This window comes from Plectrocnemia conspersa, unplaced genomic scaffold (assembly GCF_051122295.1).
Source record: "Plectrocnemia conspersa isolate PC_06_02 unplaced genomic scaffold, ASM5112229v1 ptg000011l, whole genome shotgun sequence".
NCBI lineage: Eukaryota > Metazoa > Arthropoda > Insecta > Trichoptera > Polycentropodidae > Plectrocnemia > Plectrocnemia conspersa.
Window position 1 is genome coordinate 8,924,999 of NW_028277175.1, and position 13,185 is coordinate 8,938,183.

General features: G+C 28.4%; 1 protein-coding gene across 1 annotated transcript; it reads right to left on the minus strand.

The window, feature by feature from the left end:
• Positions 1–3,438: 3,438 nt before the first annotated feature.
• On the minus strand, positions 3,439–10,722 carry LOC148229377 (pickpocket protein 28-like). Its single transcript, XM_088197763.1, has 11 exons — positions 10,669–10,722; positions 6,591–6,794; positions 6,399–6,528; positions 6,123–6,338; positions 5,883–6,031; positions 5,711–5,814; positions 5,424–5,649; positions 4,275–4,405; positions 4,142–4,201; positions 3,716–4,076; positions 3,439–3,645 (listed from the first exon to the last, which is right to left on the minus strand). Coding segments are annotated over exons 1-11 (1,641 nt in total). The 5' UTR covers positions 10,671–10,722; the 3' UTR covers positions 3,439–3,587.
• Positions 10,723–13,185: the final 2,463 nt, after the last annotated feature.

Below are 13,185 nucleotides of genomic sequence, written 5' to 3' on the forward strand. Positions count from 1 at the left end.
AATGGACAAGGCACGAAATTCACAAAAAAATACTTTTATCGTAATCGCGAGAAATTAAGGTCTCTATGAATAACACATTAAAACTAAATATCAGACTAAAAAAGTATTTAAAAAAAATCATAGTGATTCACCAATTACTACTTTAGTTTTAATATCGTAAAAATAATTTTAAACAATTGCGTATCGTCCGTGTCATTCACCAATGTCATGCATTGTTATGCACCTGGACAGTGGTGAATTTTTTTTGTAAAGTGTTACAATTAGGTATTTAAAAAATCGTAGGTAACTTCCTTTTTGATAATTATATAATATGATTAAAATGAATTTAGCAAAATTAATGTTTTACCCCTTTGCAATCACATTTATTTTCAGATTATTTTTTTTATCTTACACTTAGCTCTTAAAATTTATATTGCTTGTTTTCGACTTTCACGATAAAATGTAGTTGTCTAAAATAAATGAAAAAAAAGGCAGGACGACCTTTGTATACCTGCCAAGTCGAGTTGATAATTATTTGTCAATTTAATGAAACATTACAGAACAAATGTAATGATAAATTCAAAATCAGCGTTTCATTTTAGTAAAAATATATGTATATCGTACGTATGGGGATGGGGAGCCATACTCGAGTATGTACGTAATAATTAATAAATAATAATGTTTTCATTGACTAATCATTTTAATCGTCATTACGCTCTGGCACATAAAATACTAATTTTACCACCTATATCTCGTGAATTTTTATTTTTTGAAATTTCTCACAATTTACATGTATTTTGTATACCTAATTCCTAAAATATTCATTACTTGATTTTCTCAAAGTATTTTTGCGCTCTTATGGCGTGCTCTCTTTTGTCAAACGCTCATATGGCTGTCTGCGCATTTGACGCACGCTAATTTTGTTACAGCGCTACTTTGGTAAACGCTCTTATGACGCAGCGCTTATAAGGCAGCGCTCTTTTGACGCACGCCCATTTGACGGCGCTCATTAGTGACGTTGCCAAATAAAATATTTATATAATTGATTGTTTATTTAAAACAATTAATTTTGTAACACAGTTTGCTAATATAACCATATTTAAGTATAATAAAACAGTCGTAACAAGAAATATAGTTTAAAAATCCATTAAATACAGCATAAAATTCGATTTTTGCTCGAAATAATAAAAATCAATTATTATATGTGTTTTCAGTATTATTTATAGATCTTCCAGAATTTTAAAAAGCAATCTCTGGAATGAAGAAGTTAATGTGACTTATGCTGTTGCTTATTTGCTATAATAATTAATAACCGCGGCTAAAAAATTTTATAGCTTTACAGCTTAAAGTTGGATATTCTTCCTTTAGGGAAATCCAAAATTGAAAAAAGAGTTTGTTTTATGTCTCGACACTAGAGTGGCATCAGATGACAAATCGATAAGCTTTTCCTTTTCTTGATTACTAAAAGAGCATACGTGAACGTCTTATATAAAAGGGTTATGAATCCACAAATTTACTTTACGAGGATCTTCTTTATCGGGGTAATAATGATTAAAATGTTTGATTAATTCCATTAAATGTTTATCAATTATAGTTAAAATACACTTTTAGTCTACATCAATACCTTTCAAAAATTCTTCCAAAAGCGGAAACATTTCAATGTTTTTATTTGGTATGCAACTTCTCCAATAAATCATTTTTTTTTAATCCATCTATTTAATTTCTTAATGTGAATATATTTGTAGAAAATTCTTGGAGAGAAAGATTAAGTTCATTAAGAAGGTCAAACATGTTCGCCATATATGCAAGTTTAGCCATCCATTCTTGATCCTCCAAAAAATTTAATAAATTCGAATTTCGCTCTATAAGAAACAATTTTATTTCTTCTCTCAGCTCAATAAATCGTGTAAGAACTTTTCCTCTTGAAAGCCAACGAATTTCAATGTCGCGAATAACCTCGAGTGCAAGGCTCGACTACGAATTTCATTGATGATCTTAACCGCGTCATTCATCACTGCACTTAGTTCAGCAGAAAGCCTCTTTGCCCTAAATAGCCTTATGCAAATACAAACGAATACAGAACAGATGTAAAATTAAGCAATTATAAAGAGGAACATATAAACTGAACTTTGATCAATAGGAGAGCGCAAAAAACAATTATCACTTCTCAACGCTCGTTACCGAGCGTTCCCACTGCGACGGCTCCGACACGATTTTATTGCTTTCGACGTAAATTTTTGACTTCTGAGAAGTGATAATTGTTTTTGCGCCCTCTTATAAACCAAAATTCGGTTTGAATATACTTTGACCAATATTATCATATCAGAAGTTTATTGTAATATCGGTAAGCATATCATATTTTTAAAACATAGTGTAATATCGAAATGCAGACAAACTATGGAGCATTATGCGGAGTGCAATGTCTGTCTGTACTTCTTCCGATTATTTTATTCTAATAGATGACTCGGCTCACTTTGTATTTTGGACTTGCTCTAATGAAAGTTCTAAAAATATGATTAATTTTAGAACTTTTATTAGGTTAGGTTTGGGTTTGAACAGCAAATGAACATTTTATAATTGCGTTTCATAGATATTTTAGAGCAGCATATAATTTCACTAGCGCATATTAGTTGCTATTAGAAATATATAACTAATGGTGAAAATGTATTTGGACTTCACTAGTGAAAATATAATTTGTACATCACATGTAAATAAATAATGATAAGTATGTAATTGTATACATTATTACGTATGAAAAAGTTAAAATCATATAATTTTACTAGCACGTACTATATAATTTATATTTTCACTGATAAAAATATATATCTACTGATGAAAATGTATTCCGATGTGATATCATTGAAATTATGTATTTATAAAAATATTTTCTTGATAGATTCGAGACTGTTTTTTCTTAGATTTTCTTTGAGGAATAACCTGGGCATTTTTAGTTCAGAATCAATGACAATATTTCAGGGGGGGAGGCAAAATTTGTCCAGTCAGTAGTCGTTTTTTTAATATTTCGATTTCATTAAGATTCATAGTATTTCATTTAATAATGTCCTTGTTGCACATGCCTGACTATGAACAAAACTAAGGGGAAGATAGGTTCAAAATAAATTCTGTATTTAATAGCAAAAATATATATAAAAACAAGTAAATATATTTATTCAAAATTTTTTTATAGATTTATAAATATAATTATAATAATGGTATATTAAATATTTATTATGTATTTAAAGTAAGAAAAAAGCCAAAGCGTTAATACAATAAATATTATATAAGTAATTATAATTAAATTGCTTTAAACTCTTCACAGTGTTGTCTTTAAGGGATACAATATGACTAAAAACAAAACTTAGGAGAAGACGGGCTTAAAATAAATTGTGTATTTAATAGCCCAAAAAAAATATTAAAAAAATACTTCTTTAATTTAAGTAAATATATTTGTTCAAAGAGTTATAATGCATTGCTGACGGTTTTTAATAGATTTATAAATATAATTATAATAAAAACGTATTACATATATATGATGTTTTTAAAGTAATAAAAAAGCAAAAGCTTAAAAAAATATTATAAATATTAATATTAAAATATAATTTAAAACACTACACAGAGTTGTCTTGATTTTTGGAAGTAATTTTCTTTCTTAAGTCCGACAAAATTCTGAAAAATATTAAATATTTATTTATACAAGTGTATATAGTTATGATAAAAAATACTTTTTATCACTTACCGTATGATAAAGTAATAGAATATTTCAGCAAAAGTCAAAATCGAAAAACCAGTACACACTCCGATGAGACCTCCGCAGTTGGCTAAAAAGTCAGTTAGGCCATACAATTCAGACCTCTTCGACGGTATAAACTGGGCACTTTTGAAGCCTATGCTAACCGACGCTATCTTCGACGGTGTAATGCTATAATTGATATCTGGCATTTCCGCTAAATAGTTCTCCCATTCCAATTTCACTTGCGAAATCTCAAAATCATACTCCAAAGACGTGCAAGACGCTAAGCAATTGCACCGTTGCGCTGGAGTTACCCTAACTTCTTCTTTATCGACAGTCCCCAATTCGGACATTGCTTCGTACTCATCTATAAAAAAATAAATTAAATCAATTAAATATATTTATATATTTTTGATAATTTTTAAAGCATACCTGCAGCTTCTTTGACACATTTAAATTTTCCAGTGGAGCAAATTGGCGTTGAATGAAATCCTTTAATACAAAAAATCATTTTAAATTTAAAAATAATAATGATAAAATATATAATTTATAGATAAACATATACTTGGTAAATAATAAGGGACACATTTGCATATTTCAAGTGTATAATCAACCAAACACTCTGTATTACAGTTGCTTTCTGAGTACTCTTTGAAATACTTGAGTTCCCTTTCGCTTGAAAAGAAGCAGCCCCTGCTGTAATAATATAAATAATTTATTTTTTATTTATATTAACATATAATAACATACATAAAAGTTAGATACAGTAATAAAAAAAACGATAAGTTTTTATACTGTCAGTCTCATAAGAGCTTTAAAGGATTTTTTTTCTTAAATAGGCAAAGTAGCTATTAAAAAACATTATAAAACTTAAAATTAACAATATATGATTATGATACAAGCATTTAAATCCTGTCAATTTTTTCAGGCAATCTGTAATATTCGGATAAAAAACGGAAGCGAATATTAACTCGTTTGAAAACACCGTTTTTTCTGTTGAGATCACAGTTTATCATCCCTCAGTTTAATATTCGTGTTTCTGTTTATGGAAATGACTTAATGTACAAGTGAAATAAAGTCATGATTTTAAAGCATGAATAAGTAACGTTTATGATGAAGAAGGCAATCGATACTTTTAATGAACCATGCTAACATACCTAAATCAGGAAACTAAAATCTGTACAAATATTACAATCAGTATTTAAAAAAATCATTGACAGTAATATAAGACGTCTTTCTAAATAGGTGCATATTTGAGAATATCGATTCTTTTGACTGATTAGTTCATTGTTTTCATATGAATTTTATTGCTGTATTCTGCTTTCTATAAAAGATTGCAATATCATAAATGTGATTATGACACGGTATCGTAGTTTGCATGAAGACCTATCCACGAGATAGTAACTATAATTTCGTATTATAAAGTAACTAAATATATTGAACTCATTTATCTCTTTGCATACAATGTTTATAATCTTTGGAATAGATAATTAAAGAAAGATAAATTTTAAATAATGGTCGATTCTTTCAAATACTGTTGGCTCTAAAACATCCGTAGTAGTTTAAGAATCACTTTTCTAAAATACTAATTAGTCAGTCTCATATAAATGATGTGTCCTTATTTTCCTAATATCCCTCGTATAAACATGTTACGTGATTATTTAATGATAATAATGTCAATGATCTTTATTTTATTTATTTATTTATTATGTACCTTTTAGGATGATAGTGTTTAATGGCATCTGATGATTTTATCATTTGTGGTTTTATCGTAATGATCGTTTCTAATTCAACGGGTACCCAAAGAAAACTGTCCCGAGGTTTTGGCAAAGTGTTTGGTGAATGTATGACGATTTGGAATCCTTTATAAATTCCGTTACAATGATAATCTACGTCCTCTACGTTGTATTTTAAGAGAGTGCCAACGCTTGACCTAGCGCCTGAAATTATTGAGTTAATGATTGAAAGCTAAAATAGAAAGAAATATATAATTTGGCTTACCTCTATGTGGATATGTATTAAAAGGTTCGTTTTCAGGATATCCCTTCTCCAACGTCCAACCTTTCGATTTTGTCGTATTTAGATGATACTTTTTATTATAATACCTGTAAATTATGTGTGTTTTATATTGATTTTTTTATTAATTGAAGAGCAAATTATTATTAAAACATACACGCCATCTCTATAAATATCTTCAGCGCTTAGCATGTTATAAGTATAGCATAGTCCAGAATCAGTTATTACTGGAGTAAAAACTTCATTACAATTAGTTACAATTTTTTTGGTACACGTTCGGAAGATCTCATCCTCTTTTATACAGTACTGTAATAACAATTAAAATTATATACAAAATATCAGAAAAAAACGACATTTTGTGAATCGTTAATATTGGAATATTGATTTATAAATTTACTTCGTCGATGACAGATTCTAAATCAGCAACGTCAATAGTTTCCACTTCACTATCTTCATCTTCCAAGCATTGATCAAGGCACATCATTCCTAAAATATCGTATAATTTTAGATGTTCTACGGTTGTGTTCAGTTCATTAATGCACAAGTCTGAATAGTTGAATTTGGCTTTCTTGAACTTTGACGTTGGACAAATAGTTATGGCCGGATAGGGAATCTAATTAAAATAAAATAATGAGCTACTGAATACTTCAATAAAAGTACAATATTTACAAACCTGCCATATCGGCGTGGAAGTCTCTGCAAAACTAACAATCACTGGACTGTGATTCCATTTATTCCTAACTTCTATTATTAAAAAGGTGCAAAGCACAAAGCTGAGTATCACCATTATGGCCCACCATATTCTAAATTAATATATAATACAGCTATAATATAATTCACACAGAATCATCAGAATATTGTTTACCTGGTTAGTGTCGATTTGCCACTTTCGCTCGTGTATTTAATTCCGTGAAGACTAGAATTGACTGCAAATTCTTTGTAATATTTGCAAAACGTGATTTTATCAGCATCTTTTCTGCCAGACTTTTCTCTGTCAGTGTTTTTATTTTTATGGTTTAAGCCCTTGAGAATAATATCCCTTACGCGTTTTCTTCCATTGTTATTGCTCCTAACGAAAATCAAAAGACAATATAAAATGTAATGCCTATATTATCCCAATAAAAGTATAGAGCATTATTTATTTATTTGTTATAAATACTATGACAGGCGTTAATCCAATGCATAATCAACAAGTACTAAATAAATAATGAGTCACTAAACTGAAATCAAAGTTTGTAAATAGCTTACAATCAATAGATGTTGCTATGCACGATCTAGCGTATATTTATATTAATTATTCTTCACAATATTCATCTGCAAGATTAGGAAAATATTAAAAAACTATCGGATGTAATTATAATTATATAATAAGCACTTTAAATCTGATCTTTCAGATATGGAAATTAAGAATACTACAGTCCAATCACTATTGAATTATTTATCACAAAATTTATACATGAGATTAGGAAAATCCAGGAAAACTAACCTGAGATGATCGATTTGAATTATAATTATATTTCAAATACACGATATATTACTTATATCGCTGTTTAATGATAAGTTATTTTTTTAATTGTACCTATCAGCCATTTGCAAATTACAAATAGCAAGTTAAATACGATCCACAACAATAATATTAAAAAATTGTATATATGATATTAAAAATATTAATCAAAAAAAGCACCGAAATATTTTATTATCTATATTAGATAATATTTATTTACTTCAACCACATCTTATTTACTTTTATATAAAAAAAAATTATGCTAAATGTAATGATTTATTTTTTATTCATCTAATAATATGATTACAGGCGGCTCTCGACTTTCGCACATAATTGTTTCCTGAAAATGTGTGCGAATGTTGAATGTACGAAAGTCGAGGGAAGTAAAAAAAATTGAAATTGGGTGTATTTTAAAATATTTATTTAGCAAGTAAATATAAGATGTTTAAGAGGCGTTTAAGAGACACGTGTTTCCTTTGAAAAGTTATCAAGAGTTAACTGTTTTCCACTATTCTTTTTCTTTTCTTGATATAGTATTTTATAACATGCTATGTTTTTATTGATCGCCCCACGCACTTGAGATATGCGTTCTCCATTGGGATCACAATCTTCCATAATATTTTAAAATTTGTCAAGGTGCGTGAAGGCTTCATTCATATTTTTCATTGTTAAAGAGTTTTCCAAAATAAACTTGTCTCATCTACATTAAATATTTGGCTAGAGGAATATTCTTCATCTTCAATAATTTTGGATAATTAGGAAATAAATTCTTTTGCAGCATCTTTATCCGCATCAGCCGATTCTCCAGTAAATTTAATATTATGAAAAGAATACCTCATTTTAAAATTGTAAAACCAACCGTTACTTGCTTAAAAAACCGTGCTAAAATCTTTTTTTAATCTATCCTTCCAATCTTTGTGCAAACTAAGAGCTTTTGCTTGAATAATTGAAATACTCAGAGGGACATCTTTTTGATGCTGGTCATCGATCCACGATGACAAAGATTTTCCATTTCATCCATGTTTCTTTTTTGCTGCGTTTTTTTGGAAACATTTCATTAAAGATTGTGGAAATATATCTTTATTTTCCACAATTTTGAACGTATTCTTTAATTATATTTTTATTTTGCAAAATTGAACATATCGTAGACCTGTTTGTATCATATGAACGTCCGATTGAAGCAAAAGATTCACCGCTGTCAGAACGTTTTTTAAAAAAAAAATTAAAAAAAATGTTTTTTTTTTAATGTGCGAAATAGCGAATTGTGCGAAAGTCGAACGTTCGAAAGTCGAGGGCCGCCTGTATATTCAATATTTATTTGCTGGTTTATCTTCATAATAAAATACCTGTCTAATCTGAATGTTCATTTAGAAATCGATAAAATGCAAAATGCTGCTGAAAGTATTTTACATTCATTTGCATTTCCTAATTCAATAACACTTGAATTCAAGAGTTAAAAAGCTTATGCTTAAGCTAAAATTATATATATAAAAAATATATAATAGTAGAACTTCATACTATAATAAAATAACTCTTTACATCATATCTTAAAATAATAAAAATATTTCAGAATGCTAGCAAACTTTGTTCTTCGTTTAAACATTTTTAAACAAACTAATAAAAATAAGGGTCTGATAACATTTAACAACTTTTCATTTCTCACAAAATTTTCCCATAGGAAAGATATGTGCAAACGGTCGTAGAGAAATTTTGAAACAAACCTCAAAAAAGTCCGATAACATTCAACATATTGGCATAAGAAATGTTGCGTTTCTAAAACGGCATATGATATGTTCGGAAATAAGGTGTAATAACTATAATTTTCTGTGCAAATGAATAAATAATATATTTTCAATTAGTGATGAGCAAGGTATTGTATGGTGGCTATTTAAAAGCGTTACAAATTTAAGAAAACTCTTGAAATTTATTTATACTCATTTTTGTACCATTGTTTTTATTAGTTTTCAACTTTCATTAAAAATTTAAATGTATATTAAAAATAATGTAATCGTAATATAAAAATTAAAACTAAATAAAAAATAATCCTATTTGCGTTTTGTATTAGAATATATATTGTAATATCCATTCACTCAAAATATATCAAACTGGAAGGCTGTAGATATTAAAGATAAAGACTTTTCAGTATTTATACGTATATGTATATATAACATACAGATTAGATTATTTCACACCACAGTGTTACGAATTACGACGACTGTAATCCGTATAAAATAATCGAGCTTGACCAACAACATCTGACCTTATTTACGCACTTAACCCATATTGTATTACATGCCATTTCTACCTAATGTCACATTGTTGACAATCTCGTATTTCTGATTGCCTTGTATGGAATCTGTTAATATAACCAAACTTATTCACACACACAAATCTCGACTCATAGAAAAGGTAAATTCCAATCGTGTATATATTATATGTATGCAGTACATCAAAACTTGAGATAAACCGATTTTGATGTGGCTTTTTTTATATTTCTATTGTGAAAATTAAAGATAAACTTTATCATAATCAATGCGATTGCATGATACAAAACATATATTATTCAAACCAAATTCGATCAGTCGTGTGTGTATTCAAGAGCAAGCGGACGTTTCCTAAATCTATAAAGTGTAATATTGCGAATGGGTAGCGTGTTTCAGATGAATCGGATCGAAAATTCTACAATAAATGTAATCATAGCTATGTTTAATTAATTGTTCATAAACAACCGCAATATTAACTAATTTATTTGATTAATAAATGTAATAATAAAAGACTAAATTCATAAATGTCAGATCGGATGCTCTAAAGAATAGAAAAAAACATAGCAACTAACACAAAATATGAGAACTACAATTCCGCTTTATTTTTTAAATGCTCTTCATGATTTGGATTAATTGAGTCATCACTAAATATCAATCTCTTCGATTATTTTTTTCCGTTTCTACTGCTTCAAGTGAGAAGTTTTTGTGAGTAGCTAATTTATGAAAATAATCATCCAATATTTCCATAGTAATAAAATTATGAAATTAATGATGATGTATTTAATAATCATATATATTACACAAAAAATATTTATAAACAATTATTATGTATATTGTATTTGTTTTGCTATTACTTATCCCAAAATAAATACAAATAAAACTTTGCACAGGGCACAAGAAAAAATAGTTACGGCACTGTTAACAATAAATTATGCATTGTCATATCATAAATACTGTTAATATTATTCTATGAGACACACCTTCTTCACACAAAGCGTTAACAATTAAGAATGGCTGACCCCTAAAATAAATCGATTTTTCATATGTGCTTTAAATACACCTTAAAACAATTATCAAATAGTTATTGATACAATATGTACTTAAAGTATATTATTTTAAATAGTGGAATATTAATAAATAAATAAATTACTTGCTAGACATATAAATTTGTTTACATTTCTCTGTTCAAGGAGTGCAGGAGAGAATTCGCCAGTAGTGTGATTAGAATCAAAATTGGTTACAGACTGAAAGCAAAATATCAAGTTAATAGTTAATCAGCTCACACGGGTAAGAGCTTTTCATTCAGTGGTTGGCAAACGGTCGGTCGTTAATTACCAGTAGCTCAGTTTTGAAAAAATATCCAAGATTTATCGCTGCGCGGTTTTATTTATCTAAATATTTTATTTGTTTAAAATAACATACAAATATAATATTTTGTGTTGCACGGCCAATTTTTTCCTTAGTAAAAATTCGTTTAATATCATACTATTTTCCGATCCTTTTTATTGTTAATATATTCACAAAATTTATAAACTCAATTAATAATATTTAGGCTAAGATAAAAAGTTTTTGGTTAGTGACACTACTATATATGTATGTGGATATATATTTGTACTATTAAATTGAGATTGCTTTTGAATAGTTTGGCAAAATATTAATAAATTTATCGTGTTATTTATTTAATATACATTTATACAAAATATAAAACATCCCCACTAAAACTACTGCAATGGCCAAGATGTCAAAACCAAGCTGAGCTAAAGTTTTCCGGTATTTATTATACTGCTAGCATCCGTAATATGGGGACGTGGAAGTATGTCTACGTACTACAATGTACTTAGAAAGTTTAAATATATATGTATATATAAGTGTTTCAGTGGTCCTTCGATACCCAGGTAAGACAGCCTTCTCACGAGGGAAATAATAAAAACTTCTCCTCAAGGAATATAGTCAAAACAGATATAATTTTCATTCTTTATATTTGCAGAAAAATATGTATGACAATGAAAGGTATGTAAGCGAAAATGCGCTTCTTTTATCAACATTCCATGAAATTCTGAAGTCATATAGTAGGCATTATTCATGTAGAAATGTTGTTCCTCATGTACCTTTCGAGTATATATGAGGAATATCCGAGTTTTAGCATACTTAAAATACTCCTAGTTAAGCCAATGTGGACACAAACCATACTATCTGTAAAATTCTGCTCTGATAATGTAGAGCCATGTCTTATACGATTTTTTCTAGCCAGCAAAATGCAAACTTACTTTGTAGAGAAGCTTGAAATAACGCATAAATTCGATACTAGAGTAAAAATTTATATTATGCGCCTTCACTGCTATGAGTTGTGTAGCGCATATCTTTCAACTGGTGATAAATGATACTACAAGTCGTACCAATTTGTGCCTCTGTGTAGTTTTTTTTTTACTTTTAATAAGTATAATAATAAGTAAATATAAATATTACAAAAGTTTAGAAACAAAATAGATTTATTGAAAATTATAATACATAACAAAAAATCATAGAAAAAAGTAATAGTACAAAAGTTGAGTTAAAAATATAATATTTTTGATATATTAAATTAAAAATTAAATGACACCAACCTTAAAAAAAAATTGAAATGTTATTTTTTCAACTTATTTAGTTAAACATTCTACAATAAAAAATATAAAAACATATAAACAATTAGTATATCATGAAAATTTCAGTTATTAAATTTACAATCTGCTATGTAAAATCACACTCAATCGATAAAATTGCCATATTCGATCATTTTTCCTGACAAGTGATGCTCTTAAATAGGTCTTATAATTTTCAATTCACTGAAGCCTCTTTCAACAGAGGCTATAGTGACTGGTTATTTTAAAATTATCTTTAACGCCATGTCCAATTTCGAATGTGATTGTATTATATTGTATTCGTGTATTTTTAAAGTTTAGTAACCCTAAGGAGTATGACTTTGCAGTCAGTAAGATGCATGTGGAAACTGGTAATAAAATATTAGATTATATTACATATGTATATTGCGAGTTACTATGATGGGTGAGTATCGTTTTCTCCGAGCAGTGGTAGAGAAGCTGGCGCAGGGATGATGTTCTTTGAAGATCCTCAGGGGTCTTGTAGGTGGCAGTAACAGTGTCTGGAGGTCATTTCCTCTTATTATTAAGAGTTTCAAAACTCACTGACGAATCACAATCATGCAGCGATCATCCAGCCAATTGCGGCACTCGCTTCTTAAAACAACGAAATATATATAGAACGTGACATTTGCTTGATGTACATCTCCGAGGTCGAATTGTACAACGGGAATATTGTTGCCTTACGATGCTTTTTGTCTATTGGTGACATATTATTCTGTAGACAATTCAATGTCTTATGCCAATTTCCACTTACACAAAAAATATTTTTCCATATGGTGTCTCTCATTTGCTGAAAGTAATTAGATAATCTTTGTATTATATAAACGTGAAACTTTAATTATCATTTAATTTAGTCATCGTTTTTGACTGCAAATATTTGCTTACTCTATCAACCTTTTGAATATTAAATTCCATGCAGATAGTGTACACAATTTTTTTTAATTTATTTGTTTCAATAGATTTTTAATTTCAACACGTAGTTTGTTCAATATCTAAGTCCATTAACACGCTAACACATTTTTTTCCGTAAAAAAGATAATTGAATTATTTTAG